Source organism: Hylobates moloch, unplaced genomic scaffold (genome assembly GCF_009828535.3).
Source record: "Hylobates moloch isolate HMO894 unplaced genomic scaffold, HMol_V3 SCAFFOLD_3, whole genome shotgun sequence".
NCBI lineage: Eukaryota > Metazoa > Chordata > Mammalia > Primates > Hylobatidae > Hylobates > Hylobates moloch.
The window spans coordinates 38,438,802-38,463,463 of NW_026652278.1; the positions used below are offsets into that span (position 1 = coordinate 38,438,802).

Genomic DNA, 24,662 nt, shown 5'->3' on the forward strand with positions numbered 1-24,662 from the left:
AGGCTGGAGTTCAGTGGCACAGTCTCAGCTCACTGCAGCCTCTACTGCCTGGGCACAAGCTATCCTCCCACCTCAGCCTCCTGAGTAGCTGGGACTACAGGCGTGTGCCACCATGCCTGGCAAATTTTGTTTTGTATTTTGTAGAGACAGGGTTATGCCGTGTTGCCCAGGTTGGTCTCGAAATCCTGAGCTCAAGGCAAGCCACTTACCTTGGTCTCCCACAGTGCTGGGATTACAGGCGTAAGCCACCATGCCTGGCCCAGAAGTTTGTTTTTTTTTTTTTTTTTAAGAAATTGAAGCTGACTCTATTATGAGCTGGTTCTGACGGAACTTGATGGTCAGGAAGAAATTAGAGCAGATAGTGTGGCCTAGTTGGTTAAGTGGGTGGACTCTGGAGCCTGCTGTGGCCTGCCGCTCACCAGCTGTGCAACCTCAGGCAAACTGCTTAACCCCTGTTCCTCCATTTCCTCATCTGTAATGATGCAGATAACATTGCCTGTCTGGTAGCACCACGTGAATATTGGTGAGTTAACCCTTGCTAAACATGCTTGGTACCTAAACGCTCATTAACTGATGGCTGTCATTATGATTATGATTGTGATAAATAGTGTTTGGCAAGGATTGGAATCCACCATTCAAGACAGGAACTATCCAGTGTTGGAGGCACAGGCCTTCTCTCCTGTAACCCTTGTCACTTCTGTGTTATGATTTGTAAATTTTATAGTGGGTGGGTTACTGGGCCCCAGATCAGTACAGGGCAGGGGAGTGACGGTCCTGTGGTGGGGAGGCACTCAGCCAGCAGCAGGACTTTGTGACACTCCAGGTCTTATGTAGAAGGCCACTGCAGATAAGTCTCCTGGATTTTTTTTTTGGCTTTGACAGTTGAGTTTGGAGCCTCTGCTTGTGGCAATGTGCTAAAGCAAAAAGGAATGGAATTTGCAATGAGAGAGCCTTTCGAGTTCAGGCTTAGCCTTTAGCTGTGTGAACTTGAACCACTCACAGTTTTTCTGAATCTCAATTTCCTCATCTGTAAAGTTTATCTAATATGTTGGTGGTGAGGTAATCATATTATTATCTCAAATAGGAGATTGTATATGAAAGGGCTTTGGAAAGGCAAATCCCATAATTTGTTTAAATCCATTTTTTCCCCTAAAAAAGATAGCTCATAAAAGAATGTGAACTTAATCTGTATGTGTAATTTCTTTCAAGTCCTATCTGATGTTTCTTGTGACTTTCTGAGATTTCCTTTGGCTTCTTACCAGTTTGGCTTTAAAAAAAAAAACAAAGAAATTATACTGAAAGATAGGATGACCAGACCTCAGTTACTCAGGCTTGGGGCTCCTAAGACTGGTTCTAGCTTGTCCAGGACCTGTTGGGATATACTTAGCAGAAATGTCTCTCCCACAAAACAGTTGGAACCAAATGCTGGACATTCTGGACTTCTCAGCAGTTCACCGTAAAAAAGTGAAAGGAAATTTCTTTTTCATCTTCTCAACCTCTCCAGTTCCAGTCTCGTGAGTTTTGTGAGTGGTCATGCTTCAGGATAGCAGTGTAGAGGGAAATGATTATTTGATTTTTGAAATAAAAATATTTTTGATGTTTTTGAAATAATTCATTTTATTTTATTTTATTTTTTTATTCATTTATTTTTTTTGAGACAGAGTCTTGCTCTGTCTCCCGGACTGGAGTGCAGTAGCGCGATCTCGGCTCACTGCAAGCTCCGCCTCCCGGGTTCACGCCATTCTCCTGCCTCAGCCTCCCAAGTAGCTGGGACTACAGGCGCCCACCACCACGCCCAGCTAATTTTTTGTACTTTTTGTAGTAGAGACGGGGTTTCACCGTGGTCTCGATCTCCTGACCTCGTGATCCACCCACCTAGGCCTCCCAAAGTGCTGGGATTACAAGCGTGAGCCACCACGCCTGGCTGAAATAATTCATTTTAAAGGATAAAATGAAGCAGCCTGATTACATATTTAACAACACTAGGTGTTTTAGAGCCAATCATTTATTATACAGATATTTATTGAGCACCTATGATGTTCCAGTTATTGGGTGCTGAGGATACTGTAACTGCCCAATGGGTTCTTGCCCATTGCCCAGATAGAGCTGATTTATCAAGACAGGGGATTTGCAATACAGAAAGTTTAATTCACATAGAGCTGGCTAAATGGAAGACTAGAGTTTTATTATTACTCAAATCAGCCTTCATGAAAGTTGAAGGCTAGGGGTTTTCAAAGATAGTTCAGCAGGCAGGGGGCTAGGGAAGGTGAATGCTGATTGGTTGGGCATGCCATCACAGGGGTGTGGAAAACAGTGTGTTGAGTTTGCATCTTGGTGGGGGGGCATCCGGTAGGTAGCCAGAAATGCAAAAGCCTGAAAGGACATCGCAAAAGGCCAATCTTAGGTTCTACAATAGGAGTGTTATTTACACGAATAACTGGGGAAGTTGCAAATATTGTGAGCAAATATTGCAAAAATTGTGAGCTCTGGAATAATGGCTGGTAATCATTTAACTATGCCTACATCTTAGCAGAATTCAGGCCCCTCTCATCCTCCTAACCTGGTGGCCTTTCATTAGTTTTTCAAAGACAGTTTAGTTTTGGAAAGTGCTACCATCATTTAAACTATACACTAAAATTTCTCCGGAAGTTAGCTTTGCCAATGCCCAGGAATGACCAAGGACAGTTTGGAGGTTAAAGGCAAGATGGAGTTGGTTAGGCCAGATCTCGTTCACTGTCATAATTTTCTCACTGTTAAAATTTTTGCAATATCACAGCACAGAAGGCAGACAAAATCCTGCCCTCATGCACCTTACTGCTGAGAAGGCCTTTCAACATTAAACAAACTAATCCACCAAGGAGGTTTGCAAACATAAAGTGACCAGTGCCGTGAAGAAGAACCAAGTGTATTAAAAGGATGGCTGGGTTGGGCATAGTGGCTCACGCCTGTAATACAAGCACTTTGGGAGGCCGAGGCGGGCGGATTACCTGAGGTCAGGAGTTCGAGACCAGCCTGGCCAACATGGTGAAAAAACTCCATCTCTTCTAAAAATACAAAAAATTAGCTGGGCATGGTGGTGCAGCCTGTAATCCCAGCTACTCAGGAGGCTGAGACAGGAGAATTGCTTGAACCCGGGAGGTGGAGGTTGCAGTGAGCCGAGACTGCGCCACTGCACACCAGCCTGGTCAACAAGAGCGAAACTCCGTCTAAAAAAAAAAAAAAAAAAAAAAAAAGGATGATTGTGGGGGTATAGCTTAGATTGGAGGTGAGGGAAGGCCTCTTTGAGAAGAAGGGTTGTTTACACAGACACCTGGAATTTGAGAAGTTAATCAGGCAGGGGTAAAAGCAGGTGTGAAAGTCCTGAGGCCCTGTAGCTGGAGCCCAGTGGGGAAGAGGCATGATGCGGGTGGGGAGGGAGGCACTGGCTTTAGCGGCCTTGTTAAAGATTTTGGATTTCGTCCTAAGGGGACTGCTCTTTGAAACTGCTAGATTTAGCCATGATAAATGAGTTCCATAAGGCATTATTCTCCTTGATTCAGGCTGCTCTCCTTGGAGTTAGAGTCTGTCAGTCAAGAACGCTTGCCAATCCCAAATAAAGTGATGCTTAGAGCCATTTAAAAACTGAGCCTGCGTTGTCCTTTAGTAACAGTGAAATGTATATGAAGATGCACCAGATCAGTCTTCTCAGGACAACAGGTCAGAAAATGGAGGAATTTTTTTTTTATTGCACTCACTGGATGACTCAGAAGCTAACACTCCATTGTTGACTGAAATGAGAGTGGCCTGTGCTTGCCTGGATAAAAAGTCCTGTCCCAGTGGCTGGATGAGGGGACGATCTGAACCTTGAATCAAGAGGCTGCTTTCGTTTCCTAAAACCCAGATCTCTGGTAAACAAATGATGGGAGAGCCAGAAAGGAAGGTTAGGAGGTCAGGATCTCAGTACTGGTTTCCACATCCTGCCACATTCCAGGAGAGTTTTGCCTGATAAAGTCATAGCATGTGCAGGCCAGAAGGGACCTCAAGGATCAACTTGTCTTGTCCTCATTTTATGGGGTCAGGGTGCTGATGGGGAATGCACCATAATAGCGGCACTACACTAGCTGCGCTGAGGGCTAATCGGAAACTGTAGCTGCTGAAAACTGCATCAGATACTGAGGTTTAGGACCTAACTTGCGTGTCCTGGTTTGGTGCCTTGAAGAACCTGTTACCTGTGGTTCAGCCATAAGGAGACACCCAGGTGTTCATAAGATCTTCCTCAATTGGATCCCAAGAGTCAAGGGCCTTCTCCAAAGGGTGGCCAGAGCCCTGTGGGCACTGGGAGCCTGGGGGTGTTACTGCCACCCTGATCCTGCGGACTTGGAATTCCCACCCAGGAAGGTCTTGTAATGTGGAAAAAAAGTTGTGAACTTACCCTGGGATGATGACAGTAATATTTTTAGTATACCTTAGTTTAGAAAATCTAACCAGATACCTTGGTTAGAAATAGTACTCTGAGGTGAGTACTATTTCAAAATGAGTTTGGATCTTGTTCATTCTAATAGCATCTGTATTCACTTGAAAAATAGTTGTACATCAGTGTAGGAGATGTGATATGTATTGAGTCCGCATGTATTGCTCTGTAGGCAGGTGAATTTAAGGACCTATTGCAGTAATTGATTGGCTTCCCCCAAGCATCAGTGACCTGTCAATTTGGAACCACTGGTTTTAGAAGCATCTGTCTGCAGAAAACCAGCCGCCTATAGGGAATGACCCTAGTCATTTTGCGAGATTAAACCAGTATAAACCTATACTACCATATTTTAGGATATCCTTGATTGCTTTTAACAATTTTTTATTTTTTTAATTTTTATTTTATTATTATTATTTTTCGAGACAAAATCTCACTCTGTTGCCCAGGTTGGAGTACAGAGGCGTGATCTTGGCTCACTGCAACCTCCACCTTCTGGGTTCAAGTGATCCTCCTGCCTCAGCCTCCTGAGTAGCTGAGATCACACCCGGCTATTTTTTTTGTATTTTTGGTAGAGACAGGGTTTCACCGTGTTGGCCAGGCTGCTCTCAAACTCCTGACCTCAGGTGATCTGCCTGCCTTGGCCTCCCAAAGTCCTGGGATTACAGGCGTGAGCCACCATGCCTGGTCAACAATTTTTTAAATTAAAAAGTAATTCAATATTATTGTAAAAAACATTGCAAAACTGTATAACTGTGAACAATTTAGTGTGCAGTGTTTCCACTTTCTTTTGTATATATAACATTATTAAGATTTTTAAAGAAATAGGGTGTTATAGTATATAATGTTCTCTAAATGTGCGTTTTTTTAAAAAATATAATTGTTAACTAATTTTAAGGGAGCAAACATGGTTCAGGGAGAAGGACATCAGATCTGTTCGGGGTTTGTTTCCTGGCTCAGTAATACACTAGTTGGAGGACCAGTAATATAATAATATACTAGTTGGGTGATCCTGGGTAAGTCATAGGTCTTTCTAAGCCACAGATCCTGGTCTTGGAAATGGGGACTGCTATTTGTCCTCCTTTCTCACAAGGTTGCTACAGGGATACAATGAGATCATATTAGAAAAGCACTCTTTGTCAATGATAACATAATATAAATGATTGTTATTATTTAAGCTATGATTTCAGCCCTCTTTTCTTTTTCAGGGCTTTGCTCCGTATCAGTGAATACTTAACTTGGTGGTAACTTAGTGGCTTGGAGACAAATAGTAACTAGCCTGCTCTCCCCTTTTTTTCTAGGTCACTCCTGGAAGCAAGGCGGCTCTAGCTAATTTATGTATCGGAGATGTAATCACAGCCATTGATGGGGAAAATACTAGCAATATGACACACTTGGAAGCTCAGAACAGAATCAAAGGCTGCACAGACAACTTGACTCTCACTGTAGCCAGGTGAAGCCTATGGAAACATTTTGTTCATTTCTGATTGACTAGAAGCTGTTTGTGGGCAGGGACTGCCTTCCCTATCTCAGAATCCCCCAGACCTCCTAGCTCAGTGCCATGTATGTACTATAGCCATGCCAAAAGGTCTGTGGAATTTGAACTTCAGATTGCTTATTTCCCCTCTATTTTTTTTTTTTTGAGATGGAGTCTCACTCTGTTGCCCAGGCTGGAGTGCAGTGGTGCAATCTCAGCTCACTGCAACCTCCGCCTCCCGGGTTCAAGTGATTCTCCTGCCTTAGCCTCCTGAGTAGCTGGGATTACAGATGTGCACCACCACACCCAGCAAATTTTTGTATTTTTAGTAGAGATGGGGTTTCACCATGTTGGCCAGGCTGGCCTCGAACTCCTGACCTCAGGTGATCCACCTGCCTTGGCCTCCCAAAGTGCTAGGATTACAGGCGTGAGCCACGGTGCCCGGCCCCCCTCTAAATTTCACAGTGCTTATGATGTGGGCTTCTTTCAGTAAGATACCTGCATTTTCACTTGATCCAACTCAACTAACCAAAATTTTGAGTAAGTAAAATGTCCTGGCCAGGTGCGGTGGCTCTCTCTGTAATCCCAGCACTTTGGGAGGCCGAGACAGACAAATCACTTGAGGTCTGGAGTTCAAGACCAGCCTGGCCAACATGGTGAAACCCTATCTCCACTAAAAATTAAAAAATTAGCCAGGTGTGGTAGCGTGCACCTGTAGTTCCAGCTACTCGGGAGGCTGAGGCAGGAGAATCACTTGAACCCAGGAGGCGGAGGTTGCAGTGAGCTGAGATGGCGTCACTGCACTCCAGCCTGGGCGACAGAGCGAAACTCCATCTCAAAAAAAAAAAAAAAAATGTCCTTAGGATGCTGCTGCTACTGCATTGTGCTGAGCAGTGGGTACCTTGCCAGGAGATTGCAATAACAGAGAAAAACTTGGACACATTAGCAGCAGAGTACTGAGTGTAACTTTAAGTACATGACAAGCAGGGAGCGCTGGGGATAAAAGAATGAATGAGGGTAGCACCTTGGGAGCTGTAATTAGGGTAGACTTTCCATTCTTCTTTCATTTAGCCTTGGAAGGGGTCCTGCAAAGGCAGGATTTCAGAAGTGATTTGGTTCAACCCTCAGTTGGCTCCCTGTTTCCTACTGCATCAAATTCAGATGTTTCATTCTGATCACCTGTTATCTCACTAACCTTAGCTGCCACAGCTCTTTGTCATGAAGCCTTTGGTTAGATTCTCATCTGTGAAGTATGTTTTTTGCTTTTTTTTTTTTTCCGCTTTGTGGCACAGGACTGGCAGGTGGATCGAGTGTGGGGGAGTATATCAAAATATTTTGTACACTTCAGAGACCTACCCCATGAGAGGTACACCGTGTTGTTACTACCCCCTCAAAAGCACATCTGCCCTTCATTCTCATCTCCATTTCTATCTTTGTCCAAATCCTCTCCTTCAAGCCCGAGTTCAGGACATTCATTCATTGATTGATTAATTGATTTTTTATTTGTTTACCAACATGTTGAACAGGGACATCTTGTATATATCTGGCATAGACATTGTGACAAATATAAAGTTAAGTATGGCCAGGTACGGTGGCTCTATCTGTAATCCTAGCACTTTGGGAGGCCGAGGCGGGTAGATCACCTGAGGTCAGGAGTTCAATACCAGCCTGGCCAACATGATGAAACCTTGTTTCTACAGAAATACAAAAAAATTAACTAGGGATGATGGCGGGTGCCTGTAATCTCAGCTACTCGGGAGGTTGGGGTGGGAGAATCGCTTGAGCCTGGGAGGCGGAGGTTGCAGTGAGCCAAGATCACGCCATTCATTGCACTCCAGCCTGGGTGACAGAGTGAGACTCTGTCTCAAAAAATAAATAAAATAAATAAAGATAAGTATAAATATTTTCTACCTGCAAGAGAGGAAACAACGACACTAACGAAAACTGAGACTAAAGTAAAATTATTGCTCTGTGATTGGTACAAAGAAAATAGTTTATAAGAGCAAAAGAGGGGCATTCTTTTCTTCTCTTTTTTTTTTTTTTGAGATGGAGTCTTGCTCTGTCACCGAGACTGTAGTGCAGTGGCGCTATCTCAGCTCACTGCAACCTCTGCCCCCTGGGTTTAAGCGAGTCTCCCGCCTCAGCCTCCTGAGTAGCTGGGATTATAGGCGTATGCCACCACACCCGGCTAATTTTTGTATTTTTAGTGGAGATGGGGTTTCACCATGTTGGCCAGGCTGATGTCAAACTCCAGACCTCAAGTGATTTCCCCGCCTCGGCCTCCCAAAGTGCTGGGATTACAGGCGTGGGCTACCACGCCCGGCCAAGAGGCATTATTTTCATTTGGGTCAAACAGCCTTCACAAATAAGTTGGTTATTTGGTCTGGACCAAACACACTGGGTTGAGATAGAGGAGAAGCCCATTCTGTCCTGAGCAGAGATAGGGCAGTGTGAGTCATGCTCAGAAACATGGAGGAGGCCACACTGCTGGTGTCAGCTACCCAGAGTGTGGTGAGGGAGGATGAAGTGCTTGGGAAGCCCCTTGGGGCTATGCTGGGGAGCCATCAGCCATGGATGTTATCAGATTGGGGTGTTTAAAAGATCAAACTGGTGGCAAATGGAAGGTAGAGCTGATGGGAGGATGCTAGTTCAGAGCCTAGTCCAGGAAAGAGGGGGCATTTTTCCAGTTTGTCTTTAGTATATATTATTTATTTTACATGAGTGAAACGGCAGCTTTGTTAATCTGTTGCAGATCTGAACATAAAGTCTGGTCTCCTCTGGTGACGGAGGAAGGGAAGCGTCATCCATACAAGATGAATTTAGCCTCTGAACCCCAGGTAAGTTCTTGCTCATTGTTGCCACTGCTCTCACCACCCAGCACTTTGCCGTTTCTGACACTGCTCAGCACATTCCTGTTTTTCCTGCCCTGGAGGCCTGGGGATAAGACTGCAGGGAGAGCCCTCCACTGTCACTGTTGGTATCTGGCTCTTGTTCAGTTCTTCCCGTAGGGAACTGCAGGAGGACAGGGCTGGAAAACCCCAGGGCAGTGACGCTGTATCCTGGGCTGGAAGCAAGGGGTCGGAAGGCGATAAGGGAAGCCGGTGGAAGCCTTCCTGTGTGGGAAGGGTTGGCAGGATCAGAGTGAACTCAAGGAGCTGTTCAGCTCCTTATGGATTTCAGCAACAAATGAATCTTGACAGGGATGAAAATAAGTTTAGGTCTGGAGGCCTAGAGCCTAGAAGAAATCGGGGAATATGTAATAGGAAGCCCTGCTTCTCCCCACTGTATGCCCCTGTCTGGTTTCCATGAGCCATGGAGTGGAAATCTCTATTTTTGTTACAGTGAAACTTCTAGTGAGACTTTAAAATTACTAAAATAAAGCAGCAATTAATATAAAAAAAGCAGTACATAGTGTACAATTTGTCACCCAGATAGAATTTCTCAGGACAGTAGACTGCCTTAAGGTCCCATATTTGTGAATAAATCTCTCAGTAGTTGGATTATAGGTGATTTTATTTCTTTCTGCCTTATGTGCCTCTTTTAAATAATCTACAATGCATGGGTATTGTTTTTAAAATAAGGGACAAACTTAGAGATGTTTAGAACATCTTTTGTAAAATTCCGCACACCCAACATGCTACTTGTCACAAAGTATGTGTCTGTTGGATACATTAATGAATTAGTAATGATAAACTAGGTATGTTGATAATGCCTTTTGAAAATTTTAGACTGGTTTGTGATGGTTATGCATTTGACCCAAATTGAAGATTTGAAATTTAACTTATTTTTCTAAATTTGGGATACTATTTAGTTTTTATGGTGAATTAAGATATAATTAAAATACAATATATAGCTAGCTATCTTTTATACATAAAACAGAAACTTGTATGAAGTTGAACTCACTTGGTATATTAGTGTGTGTTAATTGGGTGGTTGGATATAAGTCATATTTTCTCAAATAGAATCCATTAAAATTTCAAAAATGAAGTCATATATAATTTTTGTCATTAAGATAGTAAAAATAATTATTAAAAATCTCAAGAGTCATTTTAAGGATCATTTTGCATCATTTCAAAACTGACGTGAACATATTCTTCTATACAACTCTTCTCAGGAAAGTTCGTAAAATGGCACTTGGTCTATACACTGGCAGTTGTGCAAACTAATTTAAAACATGCCACAGTTAGTTTCAGTTTCCTTGAGAGTTCTCAGCTACTTCATTAAATTTACCTTAAGTGTTAAATTTTAATTGTTAAATTTTAATTTTTACATATTTTATAACACAAGGAATGATTTCGTTTTAACTTGGTCTATCTGAAATCCTCATTTTCATGTAAATAAGGTAATTATGTAAATTTCAGTTATAGTTTTCATTTGTAGTATATTTGAATTTTCATTTTAAATCTATAGTTACCTGTATTAATCTTTTGAAGGTAGTTCTCTTCAGATTACAAAAATTCTCAAATACTTTAAACCCTAGTATTTTTCTTGTGATTCTAGTAATGCTTTATTACTGTAAGGAAAACTTCTCACCCATCATTTTTCCAAAGTCTTTTACTTCCAGCCATTCTAAAGTAGAGGATAAATGAGTGAGAGCAGAGTTAATCTATAATAAAAAGATCTGTTGGTTCATGTAATGCCAACCAACACCCCAGCTTATCTGAGGTCAGCATAGTTACACACCTAGTTTGTACTTCCTCATTATTGAGTTTCCTTGGAGACTGATAAATACAAAGCCCAAACAATTACATCATCCTTTCTAAAAGGCAAGCCCTGAATCTGCCTGCTTTCTGGAAAGACCAGTCAGTATTCAGATGAGGGTAGAGATATTCCTTTTATGTACAAACCAGATGCATTCTTGAAAGATTCTTTATAAAGTGAAATCATCTGAATTTTCAATCTGAATTTTCCATTGACTTCCATTCTAATTGGAAATGTGTTTCGGTGGAGGGAGAAGGGAACAGACCCTGGTTGAATATGTGCCATGAGCCAGGCACTGTACTTGACACTCTAGTAACTCACACAAATCCTTGTGAAGAAGGCTTTATCTTCTTCATTTTAAAGATGAAAAATGGGCTCAGAGGGGTATTCCTTGCCAAACAGGAAATTGCAGGGAAAAATTGAGCCAAGGCAGAAAAATAAAGACCCTTCCTTGGGGCTTTGCATCCTCTGCTGCTCCTAGGAATTGCCATGGAGATGGAGAGAAGAAGAAAGAATGACCATCCTGGCTGCGGCATATGTAGGCAAGGGTACTAGGCCACCCATCTGTAAATCTCCTCTGTCTTCATGACCATAGCCTTTAATTATTATATATTATTTCTTTCGGTAGCGGTGCCATAAAATTTACTTAACTACTCTTTGATAACTGCTGAAGTTTTGTGTTGTTTTTTATTTTTTATTATTTATTTTTGTTTTTTATTTTTGAGATGGAGTCTTGCTCTGTCGCCCAGGCTGGAGTGCAGTGGTGCAATCTTGGCTCACTGCAACCTCTGCCTCCTGAGTTCAAGTGATTTTCTTGCCTCAGCCTCCGAGTAGCTGGGATTACAGGCAGGTGCCACCACGCCTAGCTAATTTTTATATTTTAGTAGAAACGAGGTTTCACCATGTTGGCCAGGCTGGTCTTGAATTCCTGACTTCAGGTGATCCTCTTGCGTTGGCTTTCCAAAGTGCTGCGATTACAGGAATGAGCCACCGTGCCTGGCCTGTTTTGTTTTTTTAGAGATGAGAGTCTTGCTCTGTCACCCAGGCTGACATGCAGTGGCACGATATGGCACACTGCAGCCTCCATCTCTTGGGCTTACACGATCCTTCTGCCTCAGCCCTCTCAAGTAGCTGGGACTACAGGCGTGCACCATCATGCCTGTCTAACTTTTTTTTACGGATGGGGTCTTACTATGTTGCCCAGGCTGGTTTTGAACTCCTGGGCTCAAGCAATCCTCCTGATTTGGACTCCCAAAGTGTTGGGATTACTGGCATGAGCCACTGCACCCAGCCAAAAGAGAAATCTTTTTTTTTTTTTTTTTTTTTTTTAGGAATTAACAGTCTTTATTGGGCGCAGACCAGGAGTCCGTGTGTCTTGAGGACCTCTGTGTATTTGTCAGTTTTCTTCTCCATGTTCTTCTAGGCCTGTTTCCGTAGCCTCATGAGCTGTTTCTTCTTCCGGTAGTGGATCTTGGCTTTCTCTTTCCTCTTCTCCTCCAGGGTGGCTGTCCCTGCCTGGTACTTCCAGCCAACCTCGTGAGCCAGGCGCCCCAGATAGGCAAACTTTCTTGTAGGCTTCAGACGCACAACCTTGAGGGCAGCAGGAACCACCATCCGCTTTTTCTTGTCATAGGGCGGTGGGATGCCGTCAAATACCTTGAGGCGGTCCAGAGCGGCCTGGCCTCGCTTGGTCTTGTGGGGCAGCATACCTCGCACGGTCCGCCAGAAGATGCGGCTGGGGGCCCGGAAGTGGTAGGGCCCTCGGGAAGGGTTGGTGTTCATCTGCTTGCGGAGGAAAGCCAGGTACTTCAACTTGTTTCTGTAGAAATTGCCAGAAATGTTGATGCCTTCGCAGCGTACCACCACCACCTTCCGACCCAGCAGTACCTGTTTAGCCACGATGGCCGCCAGGCGGCCCAGGAGATGGCCTCGACCATCAAGCACCAGGACCTGCACGTCCACCATCTTTGGCAGCCGCTTGGGCAAGCTTTTTTTTGTTTTGTTTTTTGTTTTGAGACAGTTCCACTCTTGTTGCCCAGGCTGGAGTGCAATGGTACAATCTCGGCTCACCGCAACCTCCGCTTCCTGGGTTCAAGAGATTCTCCTGCCTCAGCCTCCTGAGTAGCTGGGATTACAGGCATGCGCCACCATGTCTGGCTAATTTTTGTATTTTTAGTAGAGATGAGGTTTCTCCATGTTGGTCAGGCTGGTCTTGAACTCCGGACCTCAGGTGATCCGCCCGCCTCGGCCTCCCAAAGTGCTGGGATTACAGGCGTGAGCCACCACGCTTGGCGCAAAAGAGAAATCTTAAACATAAAAATATTTTCAGGTTGTTTTATTTTAAATTAGGTACTCAATATAGCTTTTAGTTTTCATGATTTTTTTTAAGAAAGCATAAAAGACTTGAAGATTTAACAAAAAAGGAGAGAAAAAAAGGAAATGCAACAGATGACAGGAACTCTTTTGGAGGCAGCTGTTGTGGGCCTGGGTGTTTTAAGAAAGAGACTTTTTCTGGAAAACACAGACACTAAGACACATTTTGAGTTCAGCCGGCTGCACAGAGCATGCATCACCTAGAAGCCATGGGTTGATCCAGACACCCATATAGAAAGAACCTTGCTAATTGGGCTATCAGAAAAGCTGTGATGCTGGCAGGGGGGAAAGAAAAAGTAGAAAAGCTGTAGTTTTAGAAAACAGGAATGTTAATTTCCAAAGTGGTTTTGGGGGTTTGTAAAGGAGCTCTGAGATGTTGTAGCTGTAGTAATTATTCACCTGACTTAACAAGTCTAGGCTGGGGGTGGAGGGAACTTTCTCAAATTACAGAAAGAGGGGAAAGAGAACACAAGGAACTCAAAGGTCCTTTTCAGCAACTCTGCTGGGTACTGCCCCTGTAACAGGTATCCCCTGACCTTCTGTCTGATTAGCCTTGTCTTTCTCCCAGAAGAAACAATAGATCCTTAATTTCCTTTACCCTTGCTCTGCAGGAGACTGAGACCATCTCTGCCTAGTCAGCAGCTGCTTCCCCTGTGACACCACACCCTCTTATCTTGCTTGTCTAACTTGCTCACTTCTGGAGAATTTATCTCCACCTTTTATCATCTCCTGCTTTTGCACTGACCAAAGTCACTGCATATTTCTCTCCACCTAGTGCTTTAATCTCTTTGGTATGTGCCCTGAAAGCGTGTTTTAGCTCTGACTTGAATCTTACAGCCCAAAGCATCAAGGGCTGTCCTGCCCGAGGGTGCCTTAGAGGGCAGGCTTTGCTGGGCCTCAAGGAAGAATCAGAAAGCAGAGATGATTCAGGGGGTGTGAACTCACACAGGTGCCCATTGTGGGAAACTTCCCCAGTCATTGCCCATGTGTCTCAGTGGGTGTGTCGGTGTCCCTCAGCTAAAGTTTGGGTTGAACTAGGGCCATCTTAGCAGCTGGAACACCTCTCCCTGGAGCTCAGCCTGCACTGCCCATCAAGGGGTTTGCATTGGATGCCCCCCTTGATTTCTCCTCTGATCCCTGCCTGCAGGAGGTCCTGCACATAGGAAGCGCCCACAACCGAAGTGCCATGCCCTTTACCGCCTCGCCTGCCTCCAGCACTACCGCCAGGGTCATCACAAACCAGTACAACAACCCAGCTGGCCTCTACTCTTCTGAAAATATCTCCAACTTCAACAATGCCCTGGAGTCAAAGACTGCTGCCAGCGGGGTGGAGGCGAACAGCAGACCGTAAGTAGCCCAGGAGTCCTCCTCTGAGCCGGTCCTGGGAGGGGCTTTTCACATCAGGACCAGGGCTGCCCAGGCAGGTGCAAGAGCCACTACTCCAGGGAGAAAAATGACTACATTAGCAGAACACTTCTGTGTTCATTTTCTTCATCTACACAAAGGGGACAATACCTCCTGCTTTATAGGTTGTCTGTAAAAGTAAGAACACGTAAAATGCCCAGCGTTGTGTCAAGCACAAACAAATCAGTTAATCCTCCAGAAGTTTTTATTTGTGTTTTGATTTCTGTGGTCATCATCTTCTAATTGAACATAGTCCTTCCTTGACAGGCCTGCTGCTTCCCGAGAAATTCTTCAGTATTATTAGCCGGGGAGTGTTTGAGAGAATCTAGAGTAGCCTGTGCTTGTGTTCACCATCTGAACCAAGCAAGGGAGAAATACTTCATGCTGCACAGTTTTGGTGAAGCAGTGTTTGCTTTTTCCCTAGAGTGGACCAGAGGTCATGAAAGGAGAGGTCCCTGAGGATATAAATGCTTGTCCTTAGGAATAGGTTCTGATCTGGGGACAGAGGCAGGCTTAACTGTGGGAGAGGTAGGGCTGCAGGTGGAAAGGGGAGAGGTGTCTGAGGAAGTGCCTTGCGGGGGACTGAGGAGGCATGTCCTCTTCTGTCACAGATCATTTGGGTGCAGCTGCCTTTGAGTCTTTTTTTTTTTTTTTTTTTTTTTGAGACAAGGTTTTGCTCTGTCACCCAGGCTGGAGTACAGTGGTTTGATCCCAGCTCACCGCAGCCTCGGCCTCCTGGGTTCAAGTGATCCTCCCGCCTCAGCCTCCTGAGTAGCTGGTACTACAGGTGTGTGCCACCACACTTGGCTAAGTTTTAATTTTTTTTGTAGAGATTGGGGTCTCACTATGTTGCCCAGGCTGGTCTCAAACTCCTGGGCCCAAGTGATCCTCCCACCTCAGACTCCCAAAGTTCCTGGATTACAGGCATGAGCCACCAAGCCCTTTGAGTCTTTATTGGAGTCTCCTGGATCTTCCCAGCAGAGGGGCCCAGTGTCTGCTTCATCTCAGGCTCTTTGAGGATGAATCCAGAAACACTGGGAATCCCAGCAAAGGAACTGGGTTTGAGGATGGGTTAGAGATGGGGCCAATTCTCTGTAGGTGTAAAGGGGGTGGACTAGGTTAGGAATTGCCCACTCAAATACCCAAAAGTGGCAGGCAGGATGAGGAACTGAGGCAGAGCTCTGAGTAAACAAGGGTGCCGGGTGGGGGTGGGGGTGGCAGCTGGAGCGTGCATTCCTGGTCCAGAGGGGACGCTGCTCCTTGGCTCCAGCCGCGTGCCACATGCAGGTCTCGTTTCTGCTGATTATTTCCATTAAAACAGAAGTTGGAAAGCCTCTTTTTTTGGGAAATCTCCTGATTTTTAATTATTGGTGACATTTAAATTTTGTTGGAAAACACTGTGTGGTCCAAACTTGCCTGAGCTCTGAGAACCTTTCCCACTTGGAATCCTCAATTTTTGTATTATTGCCTCTGAAGCCCGCTTTGCCATTCAGTTTCTCCCCAATTCACCTTTAACAAGAACCTGCTCAACTCTTAGGGTAATTAAATTGCAAGCCAATGGCTTCAAATGCAGGTTGAGAGAGGTTAAGATACTAGAGGTTCCAAACTACTTAAATGTTTGGAAAGGGCTGTTGTAGCAACACCTCTCAAGGGCTCCTTGGCCATTCCGTGCATATAGTCACCCCTCCCCTCCCCAGAGAGAGACAGATGTCATTGGACACCCATGGCATGTGCATCCCTGTTCCCTGTGCCTGACACTGAGAGGACACTAAGATTTCTTTCTTTTTTTCTTTTGAGACGGAGTTTCACTCTTGTTGCCTAGGCTAGAGTGCAATGGCGTGATCTCTGCTCACCGCAACCTCTGCCTCCCGGGTTCAAGCGATTCTTCTGCATCAGCCTCCCGAGTAGCTGGGATTACAGGCATGCGCCACCACGCCCAGATAATTTTGTGTTTTTAGTAGAGATGGGGTTTCTCCATGTTGATCAGGCTGGTCTCAAACTCCCGACCTCAGGTGATCCGCTTGCCTTGGCCTCCCAAAGTGCTGGCTTACGGACGTGAGCCACTGCGCCCAGCTGACACTGATTTCTTTTAACATTTCTTTGAGTCTAGTAGGGCAGACTTTTTTCTGTGTGACTTTGGCTTTAGAAGATGTTAAAGGTTACTGGCCATTTATCATAGTAACCAAGGCAAAGTCGCCACCAATGTTTCTTCTTCCCTCAAATTCTGGTTCTTGCAAGGGCTTACTGTCTTGAGATGATGATCCTCTTCCAGGTGACTGTGGGGACATTTGAGATACCTGAGAAACGGTGTCATACTGGGCCCCCTAGGCTTTCCACAGACACACCCTGAGAGGAAGCTTCCAAGCAGCTCAGGAGTGGTGGAAACACTGGGGGCTGTGATCCTTGTTTTTAGCTGCTTTGGTGCTGGGGAGGCTGAGAACGTGACGCTCTTTTACTGTCCCAGAGTGGAATGTTCCATGATCTGGACTTAGTAACCCAGGAAATGACACATCCTTAATTGAAAGAGCTGCTATGCATTGGGAGAAATATGTGCCTGGGAAATATTTTTAGTATGGCCTTGGCTATTTTTCCTTCATTAATGTCTTTCTTCTTCTCTCATGTTCCCTGCCTGCTCCCTCCCCTGAGTCTGAAACTACCAGGTGGCTGTGTAAACCTTTCCTCTAGCCCCTGGCCCAGACTCTTTGGCTGCAGTATTTGCCGAGTATCAAAATTTGTCTTTGCAGATTTTCTCAGCAGAGAGGGTCCTGTTTCTGTTCCATCCTGCACTGTTTGAGGCTGAACCCAGAAACAGTGGGAAAACCAACAGCCTAAGGCAGAGGAGCTGCCTAACTGGCCATGCTGCTTGTATGGGGGGATCTCAGCTTGCTGGTGTATTTCTAGTGCATTCCCACAAAGAAAGATTCTCCTGTGAGCCCAGCAGTCACCCGGTAACTTTGCTTGCTCAGTCAGCACAAGTCCCAAGTGCTCGCTCCCTCCCACTGTTTAGTCTGTGAAATTTGCTGAAGTTCCAGAATTGGCTCACTACATACTTTGCATCTGAGGTCATCACCCATTCTCTGGGGCTTGCCCTGGATTTCTTTGTCCTATGCACTTGAAAGTATCATAGTGTGTGTGTGGCTATCTGTCTTGTAGGTCTTTACAGAGCTGTATCCCAGTCAGATAAGAACAGAGATAGCCTTGCCAACTGGTAAGGCAGGTGAGGGGGTTTCTCTGCTGCCCTTCCTCCTAGTGCATACAGTGGAGGGGGAGGTCCTCAGTGGCCTTTTTCCTCTAGGTCAGTTCAGCATAATAATCATTTATTGAGTGCCTACTGTGTACCAGGTGGGCGAAGAAAATGTCAGTTCAGCAGAAAGCTAGCACTTTTCCTCTGATCTCTTTTAATTGAGTTGAGGGGACCTGGTCAAAATCAGAAAATTCAGAGCCCAGGTTTCATTGTTTATATGACACTGCCTGATACTTCCTAAAGGCTTGGTAGATAGTGGGGCCTGAGCCTTGAATTCCAGCTCTGCCTCTTACTAGCTGTGTGACCTTGGGAAAACCATGTAACATTTCTGAAACTCAGTCTCCTGAGATCTAAGGTGGAAATAATACTAACTTCTTCACCACCAGGTTGTTGAGACAATGCAATGGGATGTGCACAGAGCACTCAGCACAGTGCCTGGCCCCTGGTAGGTGCTCAGTAAATGCTAATTATTGCTGACTTTAGTGTCCATGAGGAACTCCATCCCCATCACTTCTGAGAACTGGGGGCTACAAAAGTGTGGAAGCACATAGACAAATGTAATGGAGAAGACTTTGCTGTGGCTTATGGTACACTTCTTTCTTTCCCATTAAATTCAGCCAGCCCACACAGCTAATCAGCTTACTGATGGGGTTGTGGTGTTCTCTTCAAGGAATGATTGGAGAGCTCCTGTAACCAACATACTAGGCCCTAGATAATAGCTCTTCCAAATTGTGTTGTAAGTTGTTGCCCCCAAGCATTCATGAGGGAGATTTCTAAGCAGCTGCCCTGGAAATAAAGGGATGCATCATTTTCTATTCAAATGATATCACAAGGATGATATTAACCCTGGCTTCTTCAGAGCTGAATCAGAAGTACACCTCTATCATGAAGGCTGCTTGCCCCTCTAGCTAAACTTGCCTGCCACCCACAGAAAACTGGCTCTGGTGTGTGGGCATTCCTCTCTCTTCTCCTGGTGCCTACAATTACCCCTCTGGTTTCTTACTGCAGGACCAGTATGTGTGCCTTTGAAGACCAAAACTTAGGAAGCACACAGGCCAGGCTTCCCTTCTGAAAATGATTACATAGGGTTGCCCAGAATGGCATTTTTGGGTGAACATTGGGGTAATCAGGCTGGGACATCTCATTTCTTGGGATATGAGATAGGAAAGATTTTTCTGGGTCCGTCTACCTCCTTTCCCCCACCTACATAAAAAACAAGTATTCCTCTACATTATTTCCAGCTAGCACTTAACTTCCACCATTTGGGGAAAATATTTCTTAAAATTAATTAAAATTTTTATTTTGAGATAATTGTAGATTCACTTGCAGTTATAGGAAATAATGCAGAGATCCCCTATACCCTTTACCAATTTCCCTCAATGGTAACATCTCGAAAACACAATAGTAACAAAACCAGGATCTTGACATCAATACACTCAAGATACTGAACATTTCCATCTCTGCAAGGGTTTCTCATGTTGCTCTTTTATAGCCACGCTCACTTCCCTCCTTTTCCCTCACCCTCTTTAACCCCCGGCAACCTACTCATCTACTCTTTATATTTTTGTTATTTCAAAAATGTTATATTAATGGAATCATACAGTATGTAACCTGGGATTAGCTTTTCTACTCAGTATAATTGTCTGGAGATTTATTTAGGTTTTTGTATCAATAGGTTTATGTATCAATAGTTTGTTCCTTTTTTTCTGTTCTATGGGTTTGTCTTTTTTTATTGTGTTAAAAAACATGAAATTTATGATCTTAAGCATTTTTAAGTGTATTGTAATGTTTACTTTATGTACATTGTTGTGCAACACATCTCTAGAACTTTATCCTGAAAAACTGAAACTCTATACCCATTGAAAAACAACCTCACCTGAAAGTCCCCATCTCTCAAGCCCCTAGCAACCACTATAATACTTTCTAAGGGTTTGATTACTTTAGATATCTCATAGAATTGGAGTCATGCATTTGTCTTTTTTCAATTACCATAATGTCCTCAAGGTTTTCCCATGTTGTAGTATATGACAGGGTTTCCTTCTTCTTTTTTTTTTTTGAGACAGAGTCTCACTCTGTCCCCCAGGCTGGAGTGCAGTGGCGTGATCTTGGCTCACTACAACCTCTGCCCCTCCAGGTTTAAGCAGTTCTCTGCCTCAGCCTCCTGAGTAGCTGGGATTACAGGCACGTGCCACTATGCCCGGCTAATTTCTTTTGTATTTTTTTAGTAGAGACAGGGCCTTCTTTTTTTAAGGCTGAATAATATCTCATTTTTTTTTTCACATTTTCTTTATTCATGTTGATATGGTTTGTCTGTGTCCCCGCCCAGATCCCATCTTGAATTCCACGTGTTGTGGGAGGGACGCAGTGTGAGGTTATTGAATCATGGGGTCAAATCTTTCCCATGTTGTTCTCATGATAGTGATTAAGTCTCACAAGATCTGATGGTTTTAAAAAGAGGAGCTCCCTGCACAAGCTCTCTCTCTCTTTGCCTGCTCCATCCATGTAAGATGTGACTTGCTCCTCCTTCCACCATGATTGTGAGGCCACCCCAGCCATGTGGAACTGTAAGTCCAATTAAACCTCTTTCTTTGTAAATTGCCCAGTCTTGGGTATATCTTTATCTGCAGCATGAAAACACACAAATACACATGTTTTTATGGACGTTTAGGTTGCTTGCATCTCCTGGCTATTGTGAGTAATGCTGTAATGAACATGGGTGAGCAAGTATCTCTTTGAGATCCTTCTTCATTTCTTTTGTATATAATCAGAAGTGGGATTGCTGAATCATATGGTAAATTTTTAATTTTTTGTGGAATCTCCATACTGTTTTCCACAGTAGCTGCACCATTTTACATTCCTACCATCAATGCGCAAGGGCTCCAATTTCTCCACATCCTTACCAACATTTGTTTTATGTCTTTTTGATAGTGGCCATCTTTTTTTTTTTTTTGAGACGGAGTCTCGCTCTGTTGCCCAGGCTGGAGTGCAGTGGCGCGATCTCGGCTCACTGCAAGCTCCGCCTCCCGGGTTCACGCCATTCTCCTGCCTCAGCCTCTCCGAGTAGCTGGGACTACAGGCGTCCGCCACCACGCCCGGCTAATTTTTTTGTATTTTTAGTAGAGACGGGGTTTCACCATGGTCTTGATCTCCTGATCTCGTGATCCGCCTGCCTCGGCCTCCCAAAGTGCCGGGATTACAAGTGTGAGCCACCGCGTCCGGCCTCTTGTTGAATATCTTTTCATATGCTTGTTAATAATTTTTGGCTAAATGTCTATTCAAATCCTTTCTTTGATCATTTTTAATCAAGCTATTTGTTTTTTGTTGAGTTGTAGGAGTTTTTTTATACATTCTGGATATTAATTCCTTATCATACGTATGTTTTGCAAATATTTTTTCTATTTCATAAGTTGCCTTTTCACTCTGTTGTTTCCTTTGTGGTGCAGAAGTTTTAAAGTTTGATGTAGTTCCATTTGTTTATTTTTGCTTTTGTTGCTTGTGTTTTTGTGTCATATTCAAGAAATCATCACCAAATTCAATGTTAGGAAGCTGTTTTATTTTTATTTTTTAATAGAGACAGGGTCTCAGGCTGGTCTCCAACTCCTGGGCTCAAGTGATTCTCCTACCTTGGCCTCCCAAAGTGCTGGGATTACAGGTGTCAGCCATAGCACCTGACCTCCTATGTTTTCTTTTAGAAGTTTTATATTTATAGTTTCTGGTCTTATGTTGGTCTTTAATCTATTTTGAATTATTTTTTCTTTCTTTCTCTTTCTTTCTTTCTTTCTTTCTTTCTTTCTTTCTTTCTTTCTTTCTTTCTTTCCTTCCTTCCTTTCTTTTCTTTCTTTCTTTTTTTTTTTTGATGAAGTCTCATTCTGTTGCCTGGGCTGGAGTGCAGTGGCACGATCTTGGCTCACTGCAACCTCTGCCTCCTGGGTTCAAGTCTCAGCCTCCTGAGTATCTAGAACTACAGGCTTGCGTTGCCACTCCTGGCTAATTTTTTTGTAGTTTTTGGTAGAGATGGAGTTTCACTGTGTTGGCCAGGCCGGTCTTGAACTCCTGACCTCAAGTGATCTGCCTGCCTCAGCCTCCCAAAGTGCTGGGATTACAGGCATGAGCCACTGTCCCTGGCCAAATTATTTTTTTATGTGGTGTTAGGTAAGGGTCCAACTTCATTCTTTTACATGTGAATATCCAGTTTTTCCAACACTATTGAAGAAATTATTCTTTAACTGTTGCGTAGCTGTGGCACCCTTGCTGAAGATCATTTGACAGTGTATGCAAAGGTTTATTTGTGGGGGCTCTATTCTATTTCATTGGTCTCTATAGCTGTCTTATGCTAGTACCATACTGTTTTGATTACTGTAGCTTTGTAAAATGTTTCGAAATAAGGACATATGAGGCCTCCATTTTTGTTTTTCCTTCTCAAGGTTGTTTTGGCTATTTAGGATCCTTTGAGATTTTATATAATTTTACAATGGTGTTTTTTTATCTGCAAAAAATGTCATTAGGGTTTTGATAGTGATTGCATTGAAGGTGTAGATTGCTTTGGGTAGTACAGATATTTTAACAATCTTAGGTCTTCCAGTCCATGAACATGAGATGTCTTTTTGTTTATTTGTGCATTCTTTGGTTTCTTTCAACAATGTTTTATATTTTTAAACATTTTAAAATGTTTTATAATTTTAAAATGTACTCTATTCAGTGTACAAGTCTTTCACCTCCTTGGTTAAGTTTATTAGGTATTTTGTTCTTTTTGATGATTACACGAGATTGTTTTCTTAGTTTTCTTTTTGGATTATTCATTGGTCGTGTATAGAAACAACTGTTTTTTGCTTGTTGATTTTGTATTTTGCAACTATGCTGAATTCATTTATTAGTTCCAATAGTTTTGTGTGTGTGTGTGTGTGTGTGTGTAGTGGGGGGGGATCTTTAGGGTTTTCTGTGTATTTGATCATTGCGTCTTTGAATAGATACAATTTTACTTCCTTCCCAATTTGGATGCCTTTTATTTCTTTGTCTTGCCTAAGGTCTCTGATTAGGACCTCCAATGCTATGTTGAAAAGAGGTGGTAAAAGTTGGCATTCTTGCCTTGCTGCTGATCTTAGAGGAAAAGCTTTTGGTTTTTCATTTTGAGTGAGATGTTAGCTATGGGTTTTTCATACATGGACTTTATTATGTGGAGGTAATTTCCTTCCATTCCTGTTTTGTTGAGTATTTTTATCATGAAAGTTTGTTAAATTTTGTCAAATGCTTTTCTGCATTCAGATGACTGTGGTTTTTGTCCTTCATTCTGTCAGTGTGATGTGTTACATTGATTGATTGTTATATGTTAAAACATCCTTGCATTACAGGATTAAATTCCACTTGGTCATGGTGTTTAATCCTTTTAATATGCTGTTGAATTTGGTTTGCTAGTATTTTGTTGAGTATTTTTGTATCAACATTCATTAGTAATATCAGTCTATAGCTTTTTTTTTTTGTACTATCTTTGGTTTTGGTATCAGGGTAATACTGGCCTCATAGAATGAGTTTGGAAGCATTCTCTCCTCTTCAGTTTTTTGGAAGAGTTTGAGAAGGATTAGTTTTAATTCTTTTAAAATTGTTTGATAGAATTCACCAGTGAAGCCATCTGGTTCTGGGCTTTTCTTTGTTGGGATGTTTTTGATTACTGATTGAACCTCCTTACTAGTTATAGGTCTGTTTAGAGATTTTTAATTTTTTTATGACTCAGTCTTGGTAGGTTGTGTTTTTGGGAATTTATCTATTTCTTCTGGGTTTTCTAATTTGTCAATATATAATTGTTCATAGTAGTCTGTTATTATCCTTATTTCTGTGGTATTAGTTGCAATGTCTCTTTCATTTCTGATTTATTTATTTACTTACTTACTTACTTAGAGGCAGTCTCTCTCTCTTGCCCAGGTTGGAGTGCAGTGGCTCACTGCAACCTCTGCCTCCTGGACTCAAGTGATCTTCTTACCTCAGCTTCCTGAGTAGCTGAGACTACAAGTGTGTGTCACTATGTCTGGTTAATTTTTTTTGTAATTTTTGTAGAGACGGGGTTTCACCATGTTTCCCAGGCTGGTCTCGAACTTCTGAGCTCAAGCAATCCTCCTGCATTGACCTCCCAAAGTACTGGGATTATAGTCATGAGCCACCGTGCCTGGCATGATAGTATTATTGAATTTTTCTGTATCTTCTCTGATTATCTGTCTAGTTGATCTATCAGTTGTTAAGAGAGGGGTGTAGAAGTCTTCAACTAAAATTGTGAATGTGTCTCTTTTCCTTTCAGTTCTATCAATTTTTGCTTTACATATTTTGAAGCTCTGTTGTTTGATGCACACACATTTAACATTGCTATAGCTGTTGGTGAGTTAACCCTTTTGTGATTATATAATGTCCCTTTCCATCTCTGGTAAATTTACTTGTTCAGAGGTATACTTATCAGATATTATTAATAATATAGCCATGCCTGTTTTCTTTTGATTAATATTGGCATGATATATTGTTCTCTACCATTTTACTTTTAGCCTGCTTATATATTAATATTGGAAATGAGTTTTATGTTGACAGCATATATTTAGGTCATGTTTTAAAATGTACTGTTTTGTATCTACCCTGTTCGTTTCTGTCTTTCGGTTGGTTTATTTAGATGATGAACATTAATGCGGTGATTGATATGTTAGGGCTTAAGTCTGGTATTTTATTTTTTGTTTTCTGTTTTCCATTTCTCTGTTTTCTTTTTCCTGCTTTCCTGTGGGTTATTCGACATCATTTTTTTAAGAATAACATTTTTATTTGTAGTGTTTTTTATTCTATGTCCTTGTATAACCTTTTCAGTAGTTATCTGGGTATTACATTGTATATATATAACTTATCACAGATTACTGGTGTCATCATTTCAGGAGTTCAAAGAAGTATAGAAACTTTACTTCTCTTTGTGAACCTTTGCCCTCCCCTGCTTACAATATAGTTAAAATAGATCCTTTTATACACTTAGAACCATATCAGACAGTGTTAAT

At 42.9% G+C, this 24,662-nt stretch overlaps 2 protein-coding genes across 2 annotated transcripts in view; one reads left to right on the top strand and one right to left on the bottom strand.

The window, feature by feature from the left end:
* The window catches only part of PDLIM1 (PDZ and LIM domain 1), a 55,446-nt gene that overhangs the window by 14,117 nt on the left and 16,667 nt on the right, over window positions 1-24,662 (top strand). The window contains exons 2-4 of the mRNA XM_032136241.2: window positions 5,749-5,900; window positions 8,677-8,761; window positions 14,146-14,345. Coding sequence (XP_031992132.1) covers window positions 5,749-5,900; window positions 8,677-8,761; window positions 14,146-14,345 — 437 coding nt within the window. The remainder of the gene's footprint in view (window positions 1-5,748; window positions 5,901-8,676; window positions 8,762-14,145; window positions 14,346-24,662) is intronic.
* On the bottom strand, window positions 12,029-12,590 carry LOC116457236 (large ribosomal subunit protein uL13-like). The gene has a single exon (XM_032754770.2). It carries the CDS (start codon window positions 12,588-12,590, stop codon window positions 12,045-12,047), a length of 546 nt encoding a protein of 181 aa, XP_032610661.1. The 3' UTR covers window positions 12,029-12,044.

Excerpts from the sequence above, each read along its gene's own strand:
- LOC116457236 (XM_032754770.2), bottom strand. The coding sequence starts at position 12,590 with ATGGTGGACGTGCAGGTCCTGGTGCTTGATGGTCGAGGCCATCTCCTG.